We start from the raw sequence: 22,140 nt of genomic DNA on the forward strand, positions 1-22,140 counted from the left end.
CTAAACCGATCAGCTGACATGCAATTTTGGTTTGAAAAAAAAACTATGGAACAAACGAAGCGTAAAATTGGAAGGTTTTGCGGACTATTTTACAGCTTTTCCCTTTGTCTTCTACTCTGTACACACGAAAGTTGTGGTGCACGACTCTACAGATATTTTGTTGCCGCCACCTGAGATGCAAGCCAGTATATTCCATGGTTTGTCCTCGTTGGGTAAGTTGGGTTTGCTAGACGAAGCAAACCTGTCAAAACTCGGTATCGTGAATTTACTCAGCGCTAATACTTTCTTTTTTATTAGCAGCTCAGCATCTGCGCTTTAGCAGACTAAACAATAACAATGCAATTGCGTACGTACCCATGCTACGCCAGTTGCCAGGTACAACAATACGTACAATACAATCACAATACGTACTTCACATTGTCATTCACGAGAATCCTTTACTATACACTTCAGGCGGCCTTGCTGCTTCTTTTCCAGTGATGAGTGTCAGCTAGTTACAACCATACTGGGACTTCTTAAATTTGCCTGTTGTCTGGTGAACGCTCGTACAAGTACGTGCACCGCTCTAACTTGTAGTATCGTTTGTGAGTAGTGAGTACAGTACTTAAAATTCATTGCCTGGAAACTGGCAAAATATTTCAGTGATAGGCGCTATATGCGAAGCAAACCTGTCTAAACTCTCGCTGTGCACCGCTTGCCTCTTGATTCTCTATCAGAACTGGAAAACTGATTTATAGAAAACTTTCTCTAACCGACAATCCCGCATTTGCAGTATACCGTGAAAACCTTCACGTGGGAAAATAGGCATAACCTTAACTATGATGTACATTATACAGTAATTGCTCGAGACATTCTGAAGTTAACATTTATTTCATATGGAAACTGCCGAAAGGCGTTGTGGTTTTTTAAATACATGAAACTTACCATTTCCATTCCTTGCCCAACTATTACTTTATTAGAACTGTCGAAACCTGACAAGGCTAAATATTTTTAACATGGATGAACCATAATGCATGGTATAAATTTTTCACCGCTTACCTGTGGAGCTGACTTCTAACAAACCGTCCAGTACCGGTTTATTACTGTAATAGGGTTATTAATAAGCAATTACTTTGCCTTTTGGAATCCTTTCCACTGCATCGAAAAATTAAATTTTAAGGAGCTGCATGGTGAACCCCACATTACATCGGCGTAGTTAGTAAGTCACATGCCGCTCAAGGTCATCCACCAGACAAGTATAGCCTCCTGCGTAAGTCTTCTGAAAATTAAAGGCAAACGCTGCCGTTGCAAGACGTCAGGTCCATACTGTTACGGATGGGATTGCCAGCTAAGTGGCTGCCGGTAACGAAAGAATGACAGAACCTTGACAGTCTGAGCGTTCTGGGCTTCTTTTAATTTATCTTGGCCAGCCATCCGGCTAGCCCATTCCGGATAATTAGCCCATTGTAATGTACAAGTAAATATTTGGAAGTCTCAAGGGCGATGTTGATTATGGAATATTTTTAATGTAACCAAAGGTTTTCATTCGGCTTATTTCTCTTTGAGCACTAAATAGCCAATCGGACAGATTTTTTTTTCATTTTCTCAAATTTTTCCGAGCAATGTCAGGTGCCGTGTTTAATAATTCCGCCCGTTTTGCAGTCGCTTCGGTAAACGCTACCAATAAAACACCGGCTTGGGTGACGTTCGCGGGGCAGCTGAAAACATGGTTTATTATGTCTTTGCTGGAAGCATATGTCGGTACTATTATGTTCCTGATCTTTTTCGCCGCACAATTTCATATGCGCGCACACAAAAAAACATCGGGAATCTTACTTCTCCATATTGCTATCTTGGATTTCACCTTATGTACCGTACATTTTCCACTAAACATTATGGTAGTTTATTTCAACGGGCGCCACACATTTCTTCCGCCGCAGCACTGCGTCTACGTACACAGTTTGCTGTTGATCACGAACAATGTCAGCTTTTATTCGAATGCTTGTCTCGCACTTAATCGGTTTGTGGCAATGGTTTTTCCCCATCGGTACAAAGCGTGGTCAACTCGAAAAGTACTACTATTAATGGTACGTCATATCAGTTATAATTATTAATTGGAATTAATTAATTATACTAATAAATTATTATGAAAACTTAAATCTGAATTTTTTTTACTAGTCGATACTACAATTCTATAATGAAACTGTAGTAATAAATAATTGAGAATTGTCAGAAATAAAAATTTAACAAAGCTGTTAGTTACGAGCAACATTGCAGGTCGTGTCATCCTGGGGATTTGGTATACTAGTGACCTTTCCACTGTTGCTGGGCATCGGCGGCTCTTTCGGGCTATCGAACACTTGGGGTAGTTGTGGCTTCCATGAAAACCCCAGGGATTCACGTTCACGCTATTTCCCCATTCTGCGAGCCTGCACGGTGTATGCTCCGAATACACTGCAACTCACGCTTTATTTGGTGATGCTGCTGCATGCAGCTCATAAGGCGCGCCGAAGAATACAGCGCATTGCTTTAAACGATGCGCTAGTCCAAAAGCAAATACAGCGTCGGAAACTGGCACAAGTTCTGCTGGGGTTCACCCTCTGGAATTTTGCATGCTATTACCCCATGACAATTATCGCTAGCTTTCATCTGCCAGTGTATGCCGACGATCCCATACTGCAGCTTTATGTCAGAAATTCCAGCGTGCTGGGTTTCTCTATGACGCCGGTAAGCGGGCGATTTGAGCGCATATTGAACGATAAAAGTTACCGTTACATACTGCTTTTTTGCACAACTCGATAACAACTATGCGGTTATTAAAATGAGATTCCCCGAAAATGTCTACGATGTCATGCTCAGAACGTAGATGCTTCCGTTATTGCATATTGTGAAAACAACCGCTTTTCGGTTTAAACCCAATGTTGACAATTTATACGTATTGGATATTCTACTACTGTACATTTTTCTTGATTTTATTATAACATTTGTATACCCGACTGGTTAATTCATCACTTTTGTTTTAACCATGACACATGTAATGTACAGTAGCACACTCAAAGTACGAATAAAGTGCGTATCAGTTTTGCAGTTAAAGTGTAATTAAATTGGCGAGTGCGATGGTCAAGTGATTTACGTACATACGGAAGTTCGTACACATAGTTTTAGATAGTAGTTACTGTAGTCAGTAGTACCACATACAAACTTTGCTCGTACTGTGTTAGCGCAAAATAGCATTAAAATTAATGGGACTGCGCTAATACAGTACAGTATGTAAAATTTTCAGTACTTGTTACTTAGTTGTCAGCACGGTAGTGACAGCCAGAAAATTGCTGTACTCTGTTTCGCCCACATTCGTTAACGGCTGCATTGATATTCTTAATACTGAAGTCGAAGTCTTCTGCCGGCAACTTAAGTAAAAAAGTTGTTTCACCATTGATGCTGAGTATTTGGTGTTTCGTCTTTACACGCGTTACACAATTTAACACTACTGTTACATTTTAGGTGGTGTTTTTTGTGCTGAGCGAAGAATACCGCACTGCGTTACGATCATTCTCCAAACGACATTTCTGCCGTGGAAACGCAACTCACACACCATCTGGCATGGCCTTGATTGCGAAGGCGAAAATTCCCGCGGTTTCATAAAACGATTAAGTATAGGCCTAGCCGTTAATGGAAAAATGACAGAAGCACACGCAGCCAAAATTTGGAGTGTCAAGATAATATACATACGTTGCCTTGACACAGGCCTTTACACTGGTGTCTTTGTACAAAAGCTTTGCTTACTACCCTAGTACTTAATTAAGCGAAAAAATTGCTTGTGGCAAATTAGAAACAGCGATCTGATTAAAAATCTAAGCGTTGTCAGGACAAAACGTAGAAAAACGTTTTTGAAAACGGCAAACCATCGTCGCAGCTTCAGACTATTAAAAGTTACGCGGTTTTCAATCAGATATCAGACGCTCGCACGCGTGTTTCTTTTCCTGAGAACCGCGCAGCTCTTAAAACGAATGAACGGTATCGAAGCGGTTCGTCATGGCAAAAGCAACGGAACTCAAAGAACAACGTTTAACAGAAATCGAAGCCTGTGTTATGAGACCGGCACAATCAGGACCAAAAGCACTGCAATACCAAGTGCAGAAAGCTGCCGCAAAGGTAAGCATTCACACGTAACGCGAAAGCCAACGAACGATTTTAGGCGTTGCTCTCCATTCTCCGTAGATCACCAAACTTTTATCCAGAAAGTGTTTGCATGTTGATTTCAGAATCGACTGGTGCCGATGTTTCGCAACATAACCAGGTGCAACGAGATTCACCTAATTTACACCTATGGGGATGGATTAGACAGACGAATACACGAGCGTAAATAGCTGTCATCTCGTGCGGTACATCTTTGCGTCTGGAACCATTTCGCCGTCCGTACGCTAACTAAACAAAATTACAACAATGTGACCTATCCAGACCACTAAGGACAGAACACGCACGAGTCGGCACGACAAAGCATGCCGCAACACACAAACCACACCTCCGGAATGTTTGGCTATTTATTGCTACGAGTATAGAAATTTCGTTTGTCTGTATTTTAATAGTACGCCATTCAAGATCGAAGATGCATGTCATTGATTTTGTTGAGATGATGCCACAAGTGACAACTACAATGCGTCGCAGACTTTATAACTTTTGTTTACGACATGTTCACCATCAAGGAAGCAAATCAGGTGTATCACACTACCAAGAAAAACAGGCACACGGAAGACTGAAAAAACAACGAAAGTCATCGCTCACTCCTATTTGACCTTTAAAAAGGCCGGAAATGCCCGGAATGAATACTCTACGAGAGCCGCATTCTAAGAGAGCCGAACTTTAAGCAGCCAGTGTTTTTGGTCGGTTTGATCCGCCAGAGACACAACTGTGTGTAATGTGAGTATGCGCTGCCGGCATAATACCGGTCCTTCCATGCCGGTATCATGCACAGATCACTGCAAGCGTCAAACAGCTCGTTGTTGTCACTTTCAAAAATAGACCGAAAGTACCGTGTGCCTACCAGTTAACGGTGGTATGCCAGCCGCAGTGAATAATGGTGAAAAACATCATTCTGCGGGCTTGCTCATTTCCTCATTTCCGGGCTTTGTTTACTTTTTGATTACACACACTGCAAACCTTTCCTGTTCAAGTTCCATAGCCTGACAACCAGACCGTTACAGAAGCACAAAACCACACTTAACGAAATTCGCTGAACTCATTTTAATTAAATTTCATTTGAGACGTTGTACTGCTGATTAGAAGACCAGAGGCACCTTCGCGGTGTGCCCATTCTACGTATAGAAAAAAATGTATTTGTACGAGGATACCGAACGGTCTGTGTACGCGTGGAATGCTGTGGATGTGGAAGTTGACGGACTACAGCAGCACGGCCATGTAATTGGCCTGGAAGATGTCGATAAATTTCCGCCGCGTCTGATCGTCGATTTTGGATGTCCGTCTCAGCGGTCTGCGCTAGTTAATTATGGAAAGGTTTTCGATTGCTCGCAGCCAGGGCAAAGCATCCCGAAGCGACGAGCTTCAGTAGAGGCGCTGCTGCGCAGCCACCCCGACCAGCCGTGGAAATGGTACCCCGCCACAGTCATGAAGGACCAGATTGCGGAGGGGAAGTATGCCCTGGTGGAATCAATGCTAGACGGGCATCGCGTTCGCGAACTCCTTCCCTGTATTCAGATTCGGCAGCGTTTGTCGGCAGAGGCGCTCCAACTGAAAATTTTACAGCCCGGTCATTTCCAGATTAGAACGTGTAACGTACCCGATCATAACCGGCATGTGTTGGACCTACTTTTGCCGGCCAGGTTCCGTAATGACAATTCTGAACGGACACCTCGGGCTCGGTTGATATCGAAAGCCGGTGGAAGTATGCGATACCTGCAGCGATTCACCGATTCCCCGCTATCGACCCGAGACGCCGTAAGCTGCAGGATGTTGCCTCTCTATATACTCTAAATAAACCGTTCTTTAACATAGGGTTGTCATCACGTCATCACACGCTATCACAATCATGCCGATTTCCTGTTCACAATCCCATCATGCCGAAGAATTTTGGCCGTGATAACCTGATGGGATGAGTGATGGGATTGGGAAGTGAAGGGATGATTTCCCAGTGCCAAGAAGTTGGTGTTTTAGCGGCACATTTTACTGTGCGTCAGTTATGCCGCATAAGTTTTGCGCGCTACAAAGTCTTTTTCGTTTTTAAATCAGGCGAACGCCGTATGGGAAAAATTTATAAGCTAGGTCTTGAGCATTCTGGCCATCACGGTACGCTTTGCCGCTTCCACAACAGTGCATTTGGTTGGATGATAATGCATTTCTCACTTGTGATAGCTGTTTTTATAACACTCATATTTTATGAAAACATTAAAAAAAGTTTTGTAAAAACATTTGTTTTAAAAAAAATTGATTAAAATTCATTTTATTTTCGTCCCACCGATCCCACCAATCCCATCACTTCACGTTCCCATTCCCATCACATCCCACTTCAAAAATCTGGGTGGGATGACAACCCTACTTTAACAGCCTCACAGCATGTGAAAATTAAACATTTTTTATCCATCGGGCCGAGAGACCAGCAGACCAAAGATAATTTCAGATGTAAAGACAGTACTTTAAGCAAAGTATTAAAAAACTGTTCTTCAAGTCTTGCTTACACTTTTAATGAATATTCGTGGCAGAAAGATAACTGCCCTAAGTTTAACGACACGTAAATTACTTACACTGCACAGAAACCTTGGAATTTTTCAAACCTGCTAGCAAAATTGATTAATAGGGCTATAGCAGTACAAAACTGCAAATTGTACAGCTGTGCTTCTTTTACGTAGGCGAAATTACGGATGAAGTTACAGCTCGACACTGGCTTCAAACTGGTTCCGTTAACGACCGAGGGCTCGGGAACTGTAACAGATGAAGCGCAGTCCAGTACCACAGAACAGTGTAGTTTGTCGCTACCACTGGTACTATTGACCGAAATCTTTCTCTCGCTGGACACCATCGATCGGAAACGCTGCCGACGTGTCTGTAATCTATGGGACGAGATTCTCACTTCGGCATCAGTGTCTCAAATTATCCACATCTCATTCGAGCAACCCAGCTTTACCGCCCGGTTGAAGAGCTGCCGGAGCGTGGATTACGTAGCGTACGGTTGCATCTTCAAGCACATAACGGCCGCAACGCGAACCCTATGCTTGCGCAATTGGGAGGAAATTAGTAATGATGGCATCATCGAAATGGAGCCAGAGCGCCGCCTGACCACCGGAAAAATGATGGTCTGTGTCAAGGAAGCGCTGGAAGACATTGGTGCCCGTCTGGATCGGTTAATTGTACACCGGCTGTCAATCTCAAGTGCCCGCTTCAGCCCGATTTTGCTGACGTATTTTGGAAGCGTCGCCGATCTGTATTTCAGTTTAGCGACCTGCTGTAATCGTGTGATTTGGAAGAATTTTTCGTTAAGCTGCCACTATGGACTGAGTGATTCGCGTATTGAGTTTCGCTTTCCCTACGCGTTCTTCCTTCTGCGCAGTGTGGATACGGCACAGATTTGGGATCTGTTCGAACACCATGTGGTCTGCAGCGAAGCGATGGACATGGAGCTACTAGAGTACTGGACAAATGAACTGATTACCCGACAGGTAAACGATGTCGGCCAGAAGCTGGCCGAGGCAATTCTGGTAAGTGGTCTGTTTTTACGCTTTTTTGTCGGGACCGAGATTGCAAGAAGAAATGCGAGTTAGGTCGCTCGTGTATCTGTAGCTCCTGGATGCGTACCAACGACACGGATCCGCGTAGATCCAACCACTACTTCCGCCGGGTGTGGTCTTTGTCTACCCTGGACAGCTTGGATGTGAGGAAGCTGAACAAGTTCTGTCTGTATGCGTGGGCTACTTTCATTGGAAAACTGGATTTCACGTCTTAGGCAGAAAGTGGCGCCCAGTTATTTAGATGATCTGTCCTGTTTTTGTACAAATTTTTATTTTTGTGGCTGCTATATCTTGTTGATGTACGTAGCAGAGACTCCCCTGCATTAACGCGATACTAACAGTCAGAAAATTATGCAGTCCGGTACGCACTCGGCAACAATTTCACTGATAATACCGTTGTGGAGCCAACACCTAGTGTCGATAACCGGGAAGATTAAACTTTCATTTCCTATATACATGAGCAAAATAAATCTGTGGCAAACCTGGAAATTTTTGCAGTCTATTGCCTCAATAGCGATAATTATGATTTCACCGAACGCACAACTTCAGCAATACTTCTATACATAGCTTCATCATACCTTACAGATGCTGGCGTTGAGCGAAAGGTAATGAAGCAGGTTTCTACGAATGTTTTCTGATAGGAATTGTTTAATTATAATTTAATCACTCGTTTTGCCCAAAATCTGAGCGTATCATGACTAAGGATGTGGAAATGCAAAGTATTAAGCATCGGAAAAACACTTAATCCGAAACCGACAGGCCACTGCTGTTTTCCGGACACTGCAGTAACACATTGGAAAACTGTAGTTGTTATAATAAGAGTCTTGCATGGATCGACACTGATGTTAACCATGAGCAACATCCCGGCTGCGAGAGCGAAATCTCCGAAGGGCTTCATTCCTCCTCGCCGCCGGCACTATCTCCGGTATCAGCGCTATTATCGCTGTCTCCTGAGGCGGCACTACTGGTGCTTTTTTTTCGCTTGCGGATTTTGAACCAGTACCATAGACCACCCGCAACTGCTGCTAAAGTTACCTAAACCATACAAGAGAGTTCTACATTTGTGTCGGTTACTGTTTAGTACACTGGCGATTTAATAATTTGCACTTGTATGATTAATTATCAGGACCATTTCCTACGTCAGCGAGATTGAATAATATGTGAAATATGACTTACCACGCCAGCCGCGATTCCGGCGATTAATCCAGCGTTGGATCCGCTAGAACTGGTGCCACTACCTCTACCTTCACCTACTAAACGATTTATATTTGAAAAGATCAATAAATTTCAGTTTCTCAGCTTGCTATTGTGTATAAAATATGAATGTAACAACAGATCCTTGGATGAGTAAAAGAATAAAATAAACCTAAAAGCAGAAATGCAGAGAAGCGTCAAAGAATATTATAACCTTATATGCTTCTACGCCTGTGAAACGGTTATTAATAATGTTTCGCTACAGCCAGTACCTGTAGCATTATTGGAAGGATCACTGGCATTGCTGTAACTGGTTGATAAGGTCATCGTGGACACGGTTGTATCTTGCGCGTGACCATTGTCATCAGCAGCAAGAGCTGCGTCATCATTGCCGGGAATAGCGTCATCCTTATCATCATATACCTTGGCAGTGACGGCGACAGTGGTAGGGGCTTTCTCGGGGTCGCGGATAGGCGGATCAGTGACGGTTAGTGAAACCAAATTCACCTTGATCACGCCATCTATAGCGGCCAAGGAAAAATTCCCCGGTGCGGGCTTTGGTGTATCGCTTTCAGCATAGTTCACCTATATAGTGCAGTCAGGAAGCTAGCCGGTAGTATAGTGCCGTCAATCGTTGCTCTGTTGATTCCCCAACGGTGCTTACCGATAGAACGGGCTGTTCCATCAATTTATCCCATCCTAGCGCATTGCAATAGTCGGTTACGCAGAAGCACCGGCGGTCCACGAGAGGCAAGCCGCGTGGACCATACGACATCGGTCGTGTAACCTCCTGGCATACCATCTTCTGTCCTTTCGCCATGGTTCTAAATATCTTAGCATCTCCTTCGACGTCTTTGGGTACTGAGCAACCTCTGCCCATTACCGGTGCTGTGAGTTAGCAAAAAGCCCTCTAGCGACATGTACTATGATACGGCACAAGAACAATATACTCGTACTTTGTAGCAATATCTGCATCGAATTACCCAGTTTATTTGGTCATCAGAACGCTTATTCTCCTCAAACGGAAAGAAAGTCGTACTTCTACTGTAAACTTGTCTTAAAAGGCAAAATCCATGCACCCCATTCCATCTTTGCCCTTAGCGACCGGGTTACAACATGGTATATTCCCGATAAAATTGTCACAATGCAACCCGTTACAAAAAAGAGCCTGATCGCGCTTTTCCCGCCTCTTTATTTTTTAAGCGTTTTACACAATCTTCACCGTTGCACGTGGTAAATTCGAAACAACCCTTTCATATCGACATTCGACAAAAGCAAGTAGTACATACCTTATTTCTGGTTTTAGTTCTGAGGTTGCAGTTTTACTTACAGTATGTTGGCAGGATCTTGCCTGGTACCTTTCGAACCCCAGTCCCGATAACGCAAGTGGTGGCCTTCTCGCAAATTTGTTTAGTGTCCCTTCTAGTTGTAAGGCACACATCTGGGAATGTCTGCTCCTTTTCATTACATCTGTAGCATTCGAGTGATTGAACGCCTGAGAAAAAGTAAACATGCATCATTAAACGGGCGTTTTGTAATATTTATAAATTTAATACAATTTTGTATTCGTACAAGCACAACTCAAGTTATGACGTTTTGTACATAAAAGCCACTGCCTAAATTATTGTGCAGAATATTACCTTGCGGTTGTAAATTAGCAAACCACATTAATGAAAAATACCATCTCGAAACAGACAGAAAATTGACCATGGTACGATTGTACGGTTTCCAGGCTGATGCGGTTACATAATGATAATAGTAAGTGGGAAAGACTTCAAAAGTTTGGAATATCGCCACCGTTAACAAAGTAATGGAGTTAAATTGCCATGCAGATGCAGGTTGTTAGAGAAAGGAAAGAACTGGAAAGGAAAACTTCACAACAACCCGAGCGCATATTACAACAAATAGTACTAAAAATGAAAAGTATGCGAAAAAACAGGAGGGGGGCAAAAAGCAATGTTGTCCAAATTATTCCACACCAAAGCGTTAGCGTTGATTTTAGAGCGGTCAGAAGTAGAACAGAAAAAATTACTTAAGCGGGTATGTCCATTATTATTGAACGCACGGACACTTAGTACAGGTGAAAATATTAGAATAATAAATAGTACACTTGAAAGTGAAAAAGTAATTAAAGTGATGTTTGCTCAGATGTCTCTTATTGTGATCTTGAGTACAACATATTACAAATGCTCGCATTTTCGTTCCAACTTGCCAGGCAACAGTATCATTATTCGAATAGCAGTGCCATTTATATGACATGACCTTTCCAGTGTATTTTCCGGTTTAGTTCCTTTACATACAAAAGCCGGCCAGGCAAAGAAATCGGCATACTACCTCACAGTTAAAGGTACTTAGGTATATACAGATTAAAGAAAAAGACCAAAGTCTCTGTTCCTCTGTTACTTTACAAGAAGATCTTAAAAGACATCGTTTCATTTATAAAACCGAATAGAGCTTGAGAGCACTTTTGCCCAAATTAATACGATACTTCGTATACATACTAACTACAGCAATCCGTATTATATTTATTTCAATTGCACATGATTGTTACATGTTGATGTATCAACTGTTTGGGCACTAAACAATGCGCATAAAATCGAATTTACTTAGGCGAAACACATCATTCTTGATGGCCACTCTCAAATCCTTCATCGTAATAAGAATCAGCAGAGGATCCAGTAGCGGCTGGATGGAGTACAAATAGAATCCCACCTGTCGCATTATGGGTATATCTACATCGACAAACACACCCACCGTGTAGTACATATTATACGGTGTCCAGCAGATGACAACACCAGTTGTTAACGCTGTCAACACCAGAAAACCCTTAGTCGTCCCGCGTTTCTTAACGATGATTTGTGCCGGTGTAACCGTCATTGCGGTATCCGAATGCTTCACCAGCATCTTCTGTTTCCTGGTCTGTCGCCATAAGAACGGAAACGCCGCCGCCATGAAAAATATGGGCAAATCGTAGATAACAATCATACAAATCGCTTCCCACACTATCTGCCCATGGTAGTCGATATTGATGTTACAGCCGTTGACCTCCACCGGATGGCGGTAAAACATCGCGTCGACGACGACACCGGGTGCACAAATAATATGCACGTATACAATCGCAGCGATAACTAGGAAAACCGCGGTTTTTATCGTGTGTTTTTGCCGATAGGAGATCGGGAAGGCGATGGCCCAGATCCGGTTGACGGTGATCAGGACGTGCATGTGCGGCTGGATTCCGGTTAGCACCCAACCGGAATACAGGCGAAATGTGCAAGATCCATAACCCAACGGGAAAAGGGCAAAAACATGCTCGATAATGACGAAAATGTCGTCGGTTACACAGTACAACGCGTTGGCTGACAGCAGCGCCATGATGTACACGGTGAAGGAGGAACGGAGGTCATGGTGACGGATAAATACCACAAGGATCAGTGTGTTCACCAGGAATGTTAGAACGGCGATGCACGCTAAGAACACGGCGCCGGAATTCCAGTTAACCTGTGCGTCCGTGTACAATACACTGCCGGTTCTGTTTGGTGTTGCTGCGACGGTGGTCGTGCTGCTTACGTTATCCTTTGCGATCCAGCTTTTAATCATCGTGACCTTAGTGATAAATGTTATCTATACCGAGCTGCTGTTAAAGATGTCTGATGTCATTAGTTGCAAAACTGGAATTTTCTATCGCATGTATCTGCACTTTTGCTAAACAGTTCAAAGTTAGGCACACTGGGATTCTCTTTGGGGAGAAATCTAAATCCCGAGTGCGCTCATTGAGACACACTTGTGCAAACACAATGCTACTGAAGTGCAATTGCTTGGGGTGGGTGTGATGCCTGTTCAACGGTTTATATTTGTTTTCTGGTTTCTGGGTGTTTGTTTTGTTGTTGTATGCATCGTTCTCCAGCCGAGACCTACTAACGCGTACGGCTATGGGACGATGTGCTGTGAACGGATGATATCATTCGATCCCCAGCGTAAACCCATTGTAAAAGCTATCTAAATTAATATTAAATATTATTGTAGCTTTGTGGATTACTTTGTGTATTTCGTTGCAGATGTGCATTCCTTCCTATATTTTCACTGTCCATAAATTTCAGAAACTTTTGATACGAAAAGAAATTAACAAATTTACTGAATTATAACAGAATTTAGAAGAAAGTTTTTGCAGGTTTTAATTAAAAGTTGAAAAGATTTTACGTATACACCTTTACATAACTAATGTTGTGTAAAAAATTGCAAGTTTTAAACTGTAACGTTGTTTGTGTGAATTCAAAGTACGGTAAGTGCATGCAGCAGAATATTTCACCTAAATATTTGCAGTTAAGAGTTTAATAACAGGCAGAATGGAAAATGCCAGCACAATCGGTTTTTACCGGCAAGTGAATCCTGTTTACTGATGATCAAATTCGAGAAAGCAAAATTTACCGCTGCCTGATACAAAAGCACCGTGACGAGCAGATTTGCATAGTGCGAAATCCGTTACCAAAAAGCCTTGTGAAGACCAGCAGAATTACAGTACAGATCAGACGTAACCTTAACCGCTTTTTGACCTGCTTTATCAGCTTTTGTGCAGCATTTAGCGGGCTTTTGACTACGCAAGCAGCATCCGGAAGCTTTCTTGGTTTTTGGATACAGATTACTGGGCCGGACCTGCGCTACGTCCGCGTCTATTTAAACCTTTCCAGTGGCCTCCATTTTGCCATTTGCTTGACTTTCTTGATCAGTACAAGCAAACTCTTTACTTTATCGTTTACGTTAAAAAGTTGGAAAAATGATGACCTTTGCAGTTTGTCTCATCCTGTCGGCCCTCGGTGGCACGTTGGCGGCCAGCTTAGTGAAGCTGCCGCTGTCCCCTTCGGAGATGTGTGACAAGAACACCACCATGACCGGGAAGACCTGCTCACCGGATGTCTGCACCGTGGCCAACTGCTCCATCATTCCCGACGCCATCTGTGTCGCCGACAAGTGCGGATGCCGGGCACGTTTCTTCCACTTCACGGCCAAGGAGAATGTCTTCGCTGAAGTGACGCATCTCTGCAAGGCAGCTCATGAAATCAAAGGTACGCCACAAGCTTGTTTAATGCCATTTCTATTTCTAAATTATTTCGTAAATTTAATTTCATTTAATGTTACTGAATTTAGGGCACAGCAGAATTTTTTGGAATGCTAGTCATAACTGTCTTCTCAATATAAATGTGTGAAGAACTTAATTTTTATTTGTAAAATAAAAAAAATAATCGCTTCCCACTGCAAACAATAAAATAAAATAAATAGAATTTTAGAAGATTTTCGAACAGATTTAATGAAGTTTCAAAATAAGCATTTTGGAAATTAAATACTGTGGTGGAGAATTGCATTGCTATTTTTGCCGTATTAGTGGCCGGCCACTTCATGATGAAGGTCATCGCTAACGACGAGACCGCTGTCAACACCGTGGCCAAGAACCCGGAAGTGCTGTTGAAGGTCTTCAAGGGCCTGAACATCCTGACCGCCGATGTACTGCGTGTCATCGCCGCCTTCTTGAAGAATGAAATCAAGGAGCATCCGACGGAAGCCACCCTCCAACGCTACCAGACCGCCATCGAACAGCTGAAGGCGCTGGAGAAACATAAAGACAAGAAAATCAGCAATGACGGTAACACAGATGAAGAAATTGTTTTTTATTCCCTTAATTAGAAATTTGCCATCTTTATTTATTATCTATTGCTTTTATCTACAGATAATTATGATTTAATACTCATTTTACTATGGCTATCCCATTAATGAAGTTTTTAATGTTGAAAAAAATTAATGTTTATGAATAAAAAAACCAGTGTTTATAAATTAAAAAAAAACTTAATTCCAGGTTGCAGTTGGATATAAGATGCTTAAGTTCATCTAATATAAACTGAAAAAACTGGATTCTCCACTGGATTTATTTTTTATGTTGTATTCTTAATTATTTTACGTGAGGCATGCATAACGGTTTTCTTTTCACTGTAGAAATCTCGGAAGATGCGGAAGTGAGCGATGAAGGTAAATACAAAAGCATTATCATGATTTTCCTTTCTCTTCATTTTCCCTTGCTTTTGTTTGCCGGTTTTACGGGTTTATAATTTTTTTAACAGTTTTGGAGGAACGCCACGGTAAAATCAAGGAGTGGATCAATAAGTTCGACCAGGGTAACACCAACGAGAAGCCTATCACCGACACCGCAAAGGCCGTTTCCAGTGGGAGCAACGATGAATCCAGTGGGAGCAACGATGAATCCGATGATGGTAAGACACTTGTGATCTTCTAGAAGCTTTTTTCCGGCTGGCCTTTCGATAATTCAATTATGTAATTTAAACTTTATCGTTGAACTTGAGTTATATACCGATTAACTGCCGCTGATTCTCTGTTTGCTTAACTGGCTCTTTTCAGAATTAATGGAGCGTGCTAAGGGCAAGCCACAGCCGGCACCCGCTCAGAAGACCAGCAAAACCGACAAAGTCAACGCCGCCGCTAATGTCGCCCAGACCGCTGCCGACATCCATGAGAAGGTTAAGGGCCAGCAGGATCACACCGTGTTCGTCGATGACGGTGAGTGTCGTTCATCGAAACTGTAAAAAGACAATCCGTGTAAAATTATTTTATTATTAGCAAAATTATTATGTAATTATTTTATTATAAAAACAATGGGAGCAGCATTAGTTCTGATGCGTACTCTCATTTTTTATACTTACAATAAATCGTGTATTCAGCGCTTCTTTGAGGTTTTTGGTAAACGGAGTCTACAATTAATTTTTTAACAGCTAAGTCAATTTTAACCATCGTTAGTTTCTTCAGTTCCATGCATTGTTGTATAGTTGACCAGGCAGTTAAATTTTCTTTAGAAATGGTCGAGCGTATCAATTTGAAAAACATTGTGAAGGGTGTTGGCACTGTTGCGGATCTTGTTGGATCGTTTCTTGATGAAGGTACCTTCATTCATGCTATTAATTTTTGCAAAAAAGCACGTTTAGTTTGCTTTTTAGCTAATATTGTTATTTTAATTCGTTTGACTTTCTGCAGAGCCAGTGATGTTGATGGATGAACAGACCGGCGCGGCGATCAGTGTTCCCTTCAGCGCTTTGGACTTTGGCGCCGACTATGAAGGTACTAGTAATTTACTGGAGAATCTCTTTGAGCATATTGCCCAGCATTTTTGTCAGCTGTATAAATTAATTTTGTCTGGTTGGTAGATATGAGCGAGCGAAAGGTTGATTGGAAGAAAGTCGTGGGCGGAGTCGGTCAGGCTGCTCAAGTTATCGGCCAGTTCCTTGACGAAGGTAGACCATCTTGACTTTTTCGTTGGCATTTCACCGTTTTACATGTCGTTGGTACTCATGCAGATGTCTTGTTCGTTATCCGCGATGGATCCCGTACCGGCGCTATGGGTCTGGATCTCTTCAATAAAATCTGGCGTCCTACGACCACTGACACCGATAGTGGCACGATGCAGGACGAAGGAACTGGCTTTGACAATGGTATGCTTTTACTGAATGAATTTAATATGCCAGTTTTTATATAATTTGAGAACCCGTTTCAAATAAATATTAATTGAGTCTTTTTTTAATCAAAGTTAATCTAATTCGAATGTGTTACCGGTTCGCTTTTCCTAATAGTCTTATTTTCTTTGTAGATGAATACATGATGGATTTGGAGATTGCTGACGGAGTCGCGAACTTGTCCTTGTAAAGTGTAGCTTAAAATGTTTACGGCGAAATTGGCGCTGGCGCCTGTTAGTTTGTTTTGGAAACGTGAAATTGGACTTACGATGTACAGAAAAGTTTTTAATCATTTGTGCGAGGATGATGATTGCTTGATATTTGCGCGTTGTTCTAGTTAATACTGAAATAAAATCTTGATATTGTAAACGAAAGTTTTACGGCAACGTGGGAATAAGTTACTTTTTTATCGGCACGGAAACCGATGACAAACTGAGCACTGACAATCACTTTAATATTCCGTTGAATAAAATCTTAGCGTAGTTAAAACCAGTAACACTGGTTGACATTTAATATTCTGCATATCGGCACTATTGCCTGTCCGTCGAACAGTACAACGCACTTCAAAATTTTTGCTTATGCTTGTGGGAACCACTCCCACCGAGGACCTTAGTTTGGCTCTTGTGCCTCAATTCGGCATACAGTAAGACACCGGCGAATATCCCGCCAGCCGCTAGTACAGAGGAATATTACAGTATGCTTCACTGTGGAATCCGTTAATGCAGTCCTAATGGTGCGATATATGTTGCATAAGCACGTGCACTTACACCCACGTAAAATTCTCGTGAGACCGGCAGTGCGTCCAGTGCAAACATGTTCACCCAAACAGCGCTTATCCCATCCAGCAGGATTTCTACTTCCGCTGAGTGTTTTCCGGCAGAAGGATTTAATTTCACGTAAAGTGTGTTCATCTACAGATAAAATTATACCGGTGAGGAGAAATGTAGCCCATTGAATTTATTAACCGTAGTGAACTGCGTCTAATAAATTAATATGCTAACTGATTACGCTAATGATGCTAATCTACAAGTGCTTTCACTGCAAATAACTCGCATGGTTTCGAAAGCGTGATGGTTGCTAGGCAGTAATACGTAGTACGTACTACATACTAATCACACTGCACAGAATTAAAAGTGCTGAAGATCGAATGTGCGCATTATTCGGCGGATGATTGAAGCAGTCAGTTCGAATTTGTTAACGCTTCTAATAACTGTCCAAGCTAATCCAGCCACAAGCAAACTTTTTGTGGACGAAGAATCAAGTAAAACGGCTACTCTTCTGTAGGCGTAGTTCGGGGATTATTCACAAGTCACATCGTTACTGTTTACACTTTGTGTGCTGTGAGCCTGTGGACAATAATCAATCCAAGGTAATTGTCTGGTGGCGATAGATTTTTGATTTTGCGGTACTAAAAGGATGTAGTTCAGTATTTAGCGGTTGATGGGAAACAACGTCTCTTTGCTAGTCTTTAGGAAGGTCAGTTGGCATATTCCTGGTCTCTTAACGATCGTATTCACGTATCCTTTCTGTACCACTACCTCCTGTTGAGCAACTGTGTTCTGTATCTCAACGTTTCTTGATTCTTCCTTCATAACAAACACTGCTTGCTTGAAGTCCCGTGATCGGGAGGCACTCCTTGCTTTGCAGTGGCACACATGGACATGTCCTCCACACCCTCATGGAGCACCGATCTGGAGGATTTTATCGGGCTGCCTCTCCACCACCACGACCTCCCGACATCCGTCGCTCCCGCCTATCCTCATGCGCACGACCTGTACAGCGATCTCGACACCACCGTCCCCAACCCCCTGGATTTCTCCTTCGACCTGACCGACCCGCTGCTGATGGACATGGAAGACGGGGAATTAGCTCCTGACGTCGAAGCCGAAGAAGGCGACGACCTGGACATGGCCATGGAGAACCTGCAGGATCTGCAGGATGGCGAGCAGCCGGTTCCCGAAGAAGAGCCGGAGACGGTTACACGGGTGCGGTTGGTGGAGAAGCGCCAGGCTCGGCCGCAGCTGCTGCCGGATGGTTGGAAGCGGATGTGGCATGAAAGCGGGCTGCCGGTGTACTATCACGCCGTGTCGGGGTGTGCGTTCTCGCGCGGCCCTACGAGGTAGAGTGCGAGCGGGCGGTCCGGTACCGAAAGATCCCGGTGGGGGCCGTGCCGTGTTTGGAGTATCAACGCGCGCGGGAGGAGGACGCCAAAAACGCCGATGCGGTGAGTATTTGCAGTCTTGTGAACCATTTAGATTTAGATACAACCAAGTACTTACTATAGTGTGAGGAGGACTGGTAACCTACCGTTTGACGTCATCACTCTCGCATACACGGGAGGGCGGCTGCCATGGTGACAGATGCGGGTTTTTTACGGTTTTTGTCAGTTTTCTCAGCATATTTCTTTTCTCTTATATTTCTAGCCCCTCATGTTTGGGTTTCTAAATTCAATATGATCTGTTAAAAATATCAGAAAGCTTTGGAGGAGAAAGGAACTGAGAATATCTTTAAAAAGGGACAATAAAATCTGTGGGCCTATGGTAAGCAATAGCACACCAGTGCATTCTGTATGCGACAGTGATGACGTAGTCGACCGTTGCAGAGTCGCTTCCCAGTCCTCTACCTATAGTAAGTTCTTGATACAACCTAACATGCTACACGAACTTGATTTAGCTCATATAATTAATTTTGTAATTTGGTGGATTTTAATTTAATTTGACAAAGTGCAGTGTGACCTGAAATTATAGAATAAATCAGAATTTATTTTGTTGCAGCAGTTAGCATACTTAAAATAATTACGAAATATAAACAAACTGAATGGGTAACGATGAATTGGGGGATCGCTTAACTTTTACCATTACGGTAATGCATTATTATAAAAAAGTATAATCGGTTGCTGGTAATGTTGTTTTATTAGATATTATTGTTGGTTTTGCAGTAATTACAACAAACGTTTTGTTAACATTTTACTTTCTGTTTTTTTCAAATGCTTTTTGGAAGTTTTTTCCCGTTTTACTTGCTCCAGATCTTGTCAGTTTTACCTTTGACAACCTGGTGCGCTACGTCTTTGGATTTAAAATCGTATACTTACTGATTCTATTTTGTAGTGATAATTTTGTGGATTAATTAAGTGTTGTCGATGGTACTGTTAACATTAGCAATCGTTATATTTTTTGCCGTTAACTGCAGCAAGTTCCCGGAAACGAACATGTAGTCACCGAAGTGGTCTCCGGGACCGACTACCTCAAGACCGCCCTGCTGACCAACGAAGAAGTGCGCGAATACTGCGCGAAACGCTACACCTTCGCCACCACCCAGATACCCACCCTCCGCGCCCAACAAGCCAGCCGTAAAGTAGCAGCGCTGGCCAAGCACCTCCACACCGATACCGAAGCCCATCCGGTCATTAAGGGCGCCCAGGTACCAAAATTTAATACAAATTTATAATCCTCAATATGTTGTTAAATATTAGTATTATTTTGTATGTGTTATATTATTTTATTTAATATTACTGATTTATGATGAACAGTACGTCACCGTGCACTGTCCGGACCATCCCGAAGGAAAGGTCACCATCAACATCGCTAACAAGACCCAGCTGCAGCTACTCCACGAGTTCACGAGGCGGGCGCGCAACTGCTTCCCGGAGTACGTATTCCGGGAGGTAATGAGTACCGGGGAATGCCACGAGGTTACCGTCATGCTGCAGGGCAAGGCGGCCGGGTTTGGGACGGGGGTTAGCAAGAAGGCGGCCAAGCATAAGGCGGCGGAGATGGTCCTGCAGCAGCTGGCACCGGAGCTGTTCCGGCTGGCGCAGGGCACCCAGAGTAAGACGATGCAGATGCGGATGGAGGAGGAGGTGGAGCTGTTTAAGAGTGTGCCGATTACGGATACGCGCATCGGGAGGATGGCGCACGAAGCCGGGGCTACATCGCCGTTCCTGGCCCTGACGCGGGCGTTGACACATCACCGAATGAAAAACGCGCAAGCTGGTAAGAAAAATATAGGACAAAATAAGGAGTTTTTATTCATCTTAATTAGGCTTCTATCTAACTGAGGTGAGTTGTTACAACGGCAGAATAACGTTTGCTGCAGCCCAGCAGAGGTAACCTTCCGAAAAATATGAAAAACAAATTGCTCAAAAATTTTCGAAATAGATGCCCGATTTAGAAATTGAATAAATTCAAAAGCAACAGTTTATTAGGATACTATGAGATAATTAATTTTAAAAGTCGGATTGTAGAAAGGCTGGTTCAGATTTTTTCAAGAGTACCGTACTGTTCAAGAATTTATATCGGTACCTGTTTAGCCGGCGCATGTACTAGACGTATGCATGAATTTTTTGCTTGCTGACGTTTAATATAGATAAAAATACCGTATGTACTCTTATCTGCGATATACATATTATACGAGTATTACACACGATTTACGAGATATTTGGCTGAAAAACAGGGAACGCTCAGCCGGTACAGACCTGCCGGCAGGTGAGCCCCACCGAGAACGAGTACACCATGACGGCGGCCCAGTACGTCTCAGCCATCCGCCACACCCACCCCATCGACGCGAAGATGCTCAACGCGCAGAAGATCCTTAGTTGCATGCATCCCCAGTTCCAGTACTACGGGGAATTCCTGCAGCACTACGGCGCCAGTTTCGTCAAAGAGCACGAGGATCGCCAGCAGCAGCGCCACACCAGTATCATCGAACTGGACATCCCGCGGGCGGACGGTCAGCCCAACTGGGACGTGCTCAACCGCCTCAAGGAGGAGATGCGCAAGGTCCTGCCTAATGTGGCCGGCGTCACGGCAGTGCGGTACGATTAGAACACGGCGTGCATATATTTGCAGCATTGGTAATGCACTGGCTAATCCCGTGGACTTCGGTTTAATTCGATTTAATGTTGCTGATGAGATTTATCATTAAATTTTGCTTCCGCTAAGATTGCGTATTTTTTAATTGTGTTTCTACTCGTACATTTTCTGTGTGCTGTATACCGGTCATTGTGCTGCTTTGCTCGCTACCGCCTCATTTCTACCGGTTTTCTTGAGTTTTTCCACCTTGTACCATTGACATTAGTTCGAACATGATTATTTGTTATTCTTTGTCACAATATGTAATTACTGCAAACACAACTTAGACAGCCCGTGATACACTTATATAAATTCTGGCACTGATATACACTGTAATTAGTAGAATGGGGGCAAAACCGGCAAATTAAGTGCGGCGTAACTCCAATTTAAATCAGTTATTTCTTCCCATAGCGGCATAGCAAATCATTGGACTTGGATTTAAGGGCCGCATAAATCAAAAAACGAACAACCTGTTCGCCGAAATACAGTAAACACAAATAAACACAAAGTAGTTCTGCACTCGCAGCCGGATGCTGACATTACCCGATTAAACCTGCAACATTCCACGCACTCCATAAATTAAGTTTAACAAGAATTATTGGAAGAGTTTAAAAATAGTATTATCAACATTTTATACAGACTATATTTGTATGTTTATAAATGCTCGTAATTCCTTGAATAAGTTCAGTGTAACTTCTGCATACCGTTTAACATTTTTTTCTTGTGCAAAATCTCGTAAAAATACACCCTGTAAGGAGAGGGTGGGATAATGCTGGATTTGTAAGTGCCGGAAGGCCGAATGGTGATCCGCGAGGTTAAACGCCAGCTGTGGGGTAGCGCGCAATTCCGCTGCCGTTTATTGCAATTTGATGC

General features: G+C 43.0%; 5 protein-coding genes across 9 annotated transcripts; 3 read left to right on the top strand and 2 right to left on the bottom strand.

The window, feature by feature from the left end:
- Positions 1-5,042: 5,042 nt before the first annotated feature.
- Positions 5,043-8,171, top strand: LOC129582772 (uncharacterized). Of its 3 annotated transcripts, none has more exons than XM_055474382.1 (4): positions 5,043-5,931; positions 5,989-6,161; positions 6,840-7,685; positions 7,768-8,171. In XM_055474382.1, exons 2-4 carry the CDS (start codon positions 6,093-6,095, stop codon positions 7,801-7,803), a joined length of 951 nt encoding a protein of 316 aa, XP_055330357.1. In that variant the 5' UTR covers positions 5,043-5,931; positions 5,989-6,092; the 3' UTR covers positions 7,804-8,171. The 3 variants fall into 3 exon arrangements, with proteins under 3 accessions (XP_055330357.1, XP_055330358.1, XP_055330356.1); XM_055474383.1 differs by having other exon boundaries at positions 5,989-6,134; XM_055474381.1 differs by lacking the exon at positions 5,989-6,161.
- Positions 8,172-8,359: 188 nt separating this feature from the next.
- LOC129582778 (uncharacterized) lies at positions 8,360-11,058 on the bottom strand. Of its 3 annotated transcripts, none has more exons than XM_055474391.1 (6): positions 10,550-11,058; positions 10,240-10,404; positions 9,574-9,781; positions 9,182-9,494; positions 8,892-8,968; positions 8,360-8,750 (listed from the first exon to the last, which is right to left on the bottom strand). In XM_055474391.1, exons 3-6 carry the CDS (start codon positions 9,727-9,729, stop codon positions 8,610-8,612), a joined length of 687 nt encoding a protein of 228 aa, XP_055330366.1. In that variant the 5' UTR covers positions 9,730-9,781; positions 10,240-10,404; positions 10,550-11,058; the 3' UTR covers positions 8,360-8,609. The 3 variants fall into 3 exon arrangements, with proteins under 3 accessions (XP_055330366.1, XP_055330365.1, XP_055330364.1); XM_055474390.1 differs by having other exon boundaries at positions 8,892-8,965; positions 9,574-9,797; XM_055474389.1 differs by having other exon boundaries at positions 9,574-9,797.
- A 428-nt stretch (positions 11,059-11,486) lies between these two features.
- LOC129582826 (octopamine receptor beta-2R-like) lies at positions 11,487-12,506 on the bottom strand. The gene has a single exon (XM_055474440.1). It carries the CDS (start codon positions 12,504-12,506, stop codon positions 11,487-11,489), a length of 1,020 nt encoding a protein of 339 aa, XP_055330415.1.
- A 660-nt stretch (positions 12,507-13,166) lies between these two features.
- Positions 13,167-16,739, top strand: LOC129582775 (uncharacterized). Its single transcript, XM_055474384.1, has 11 exons — positions 13,167-13,188; positions 13,248-13,969; positions 14,287-14,544; positions 14,892-14,924; positions 15,017-15,166; positions 15,312-15,470; positions 15,764-15,847; positions 15,942-16,025; positions 16,112-16,198; positions 16,262-16,396; positions 16,552-16,739. Exons 2-11 carry the CDS (start codon positions 13,681-13,683, stop codon positions 16,605-16,607), a joined length of 1,335 nt encoding a protein of 444 aa, XP_055330359.1. The 5' UTR covers positions 13,167-13,188; positions 13,248-13,680; the 3' UTR covers positions 16,608-16,739.
- Positions 16,740-17,599: 860 nt separating this feature from the next.
- LOC129582779 (uncharacterized) lies at positions 17,600-21,515 on the top strand. The gene is made up of 5 exons (XM_055474392.1): positions 17,600-17,786; positions 18,065-18,641; positions 19,607-19,837; positions 19,947-20,409; positions 20,870-21,515. The coding sequence occupies exons 4-5, from the start codon at positions 20,085-20,087 to the stop codon at positions 21,238-21,240; spliced, it is 696 nt and encodes a 231-aa protein (XP_055330367.1). The 5' UTR covers positions 17,600-17,786; positions 18,065-18,641; positions 19,607-19,837; positions 19,947-20,084; the 3' UTR covers positions 21,241-21,515.
- The last annotated feature ends 625 nt before the right edge of the window (positions 21,516-22,140 follow it).

Source organism: Paramacrobiotus metropolitanus, unplaced genomic scaffold (genome assembly GCF_019649055.1).
Source record: "Paramacrobiotus metropolitanus isolate TYO unplaced genomic scaffold, Prichtersi_v1.0 Parri_scaffold0000008, whole genome shotgun sequence".
Lineage (NCBI taxonomy): Eukaryota > Metazoa > Tardigrada > Eutardigrada > Parachela > Macrobiotidae > Paramacrobiotus > Paramacrobiotus metropolitanus.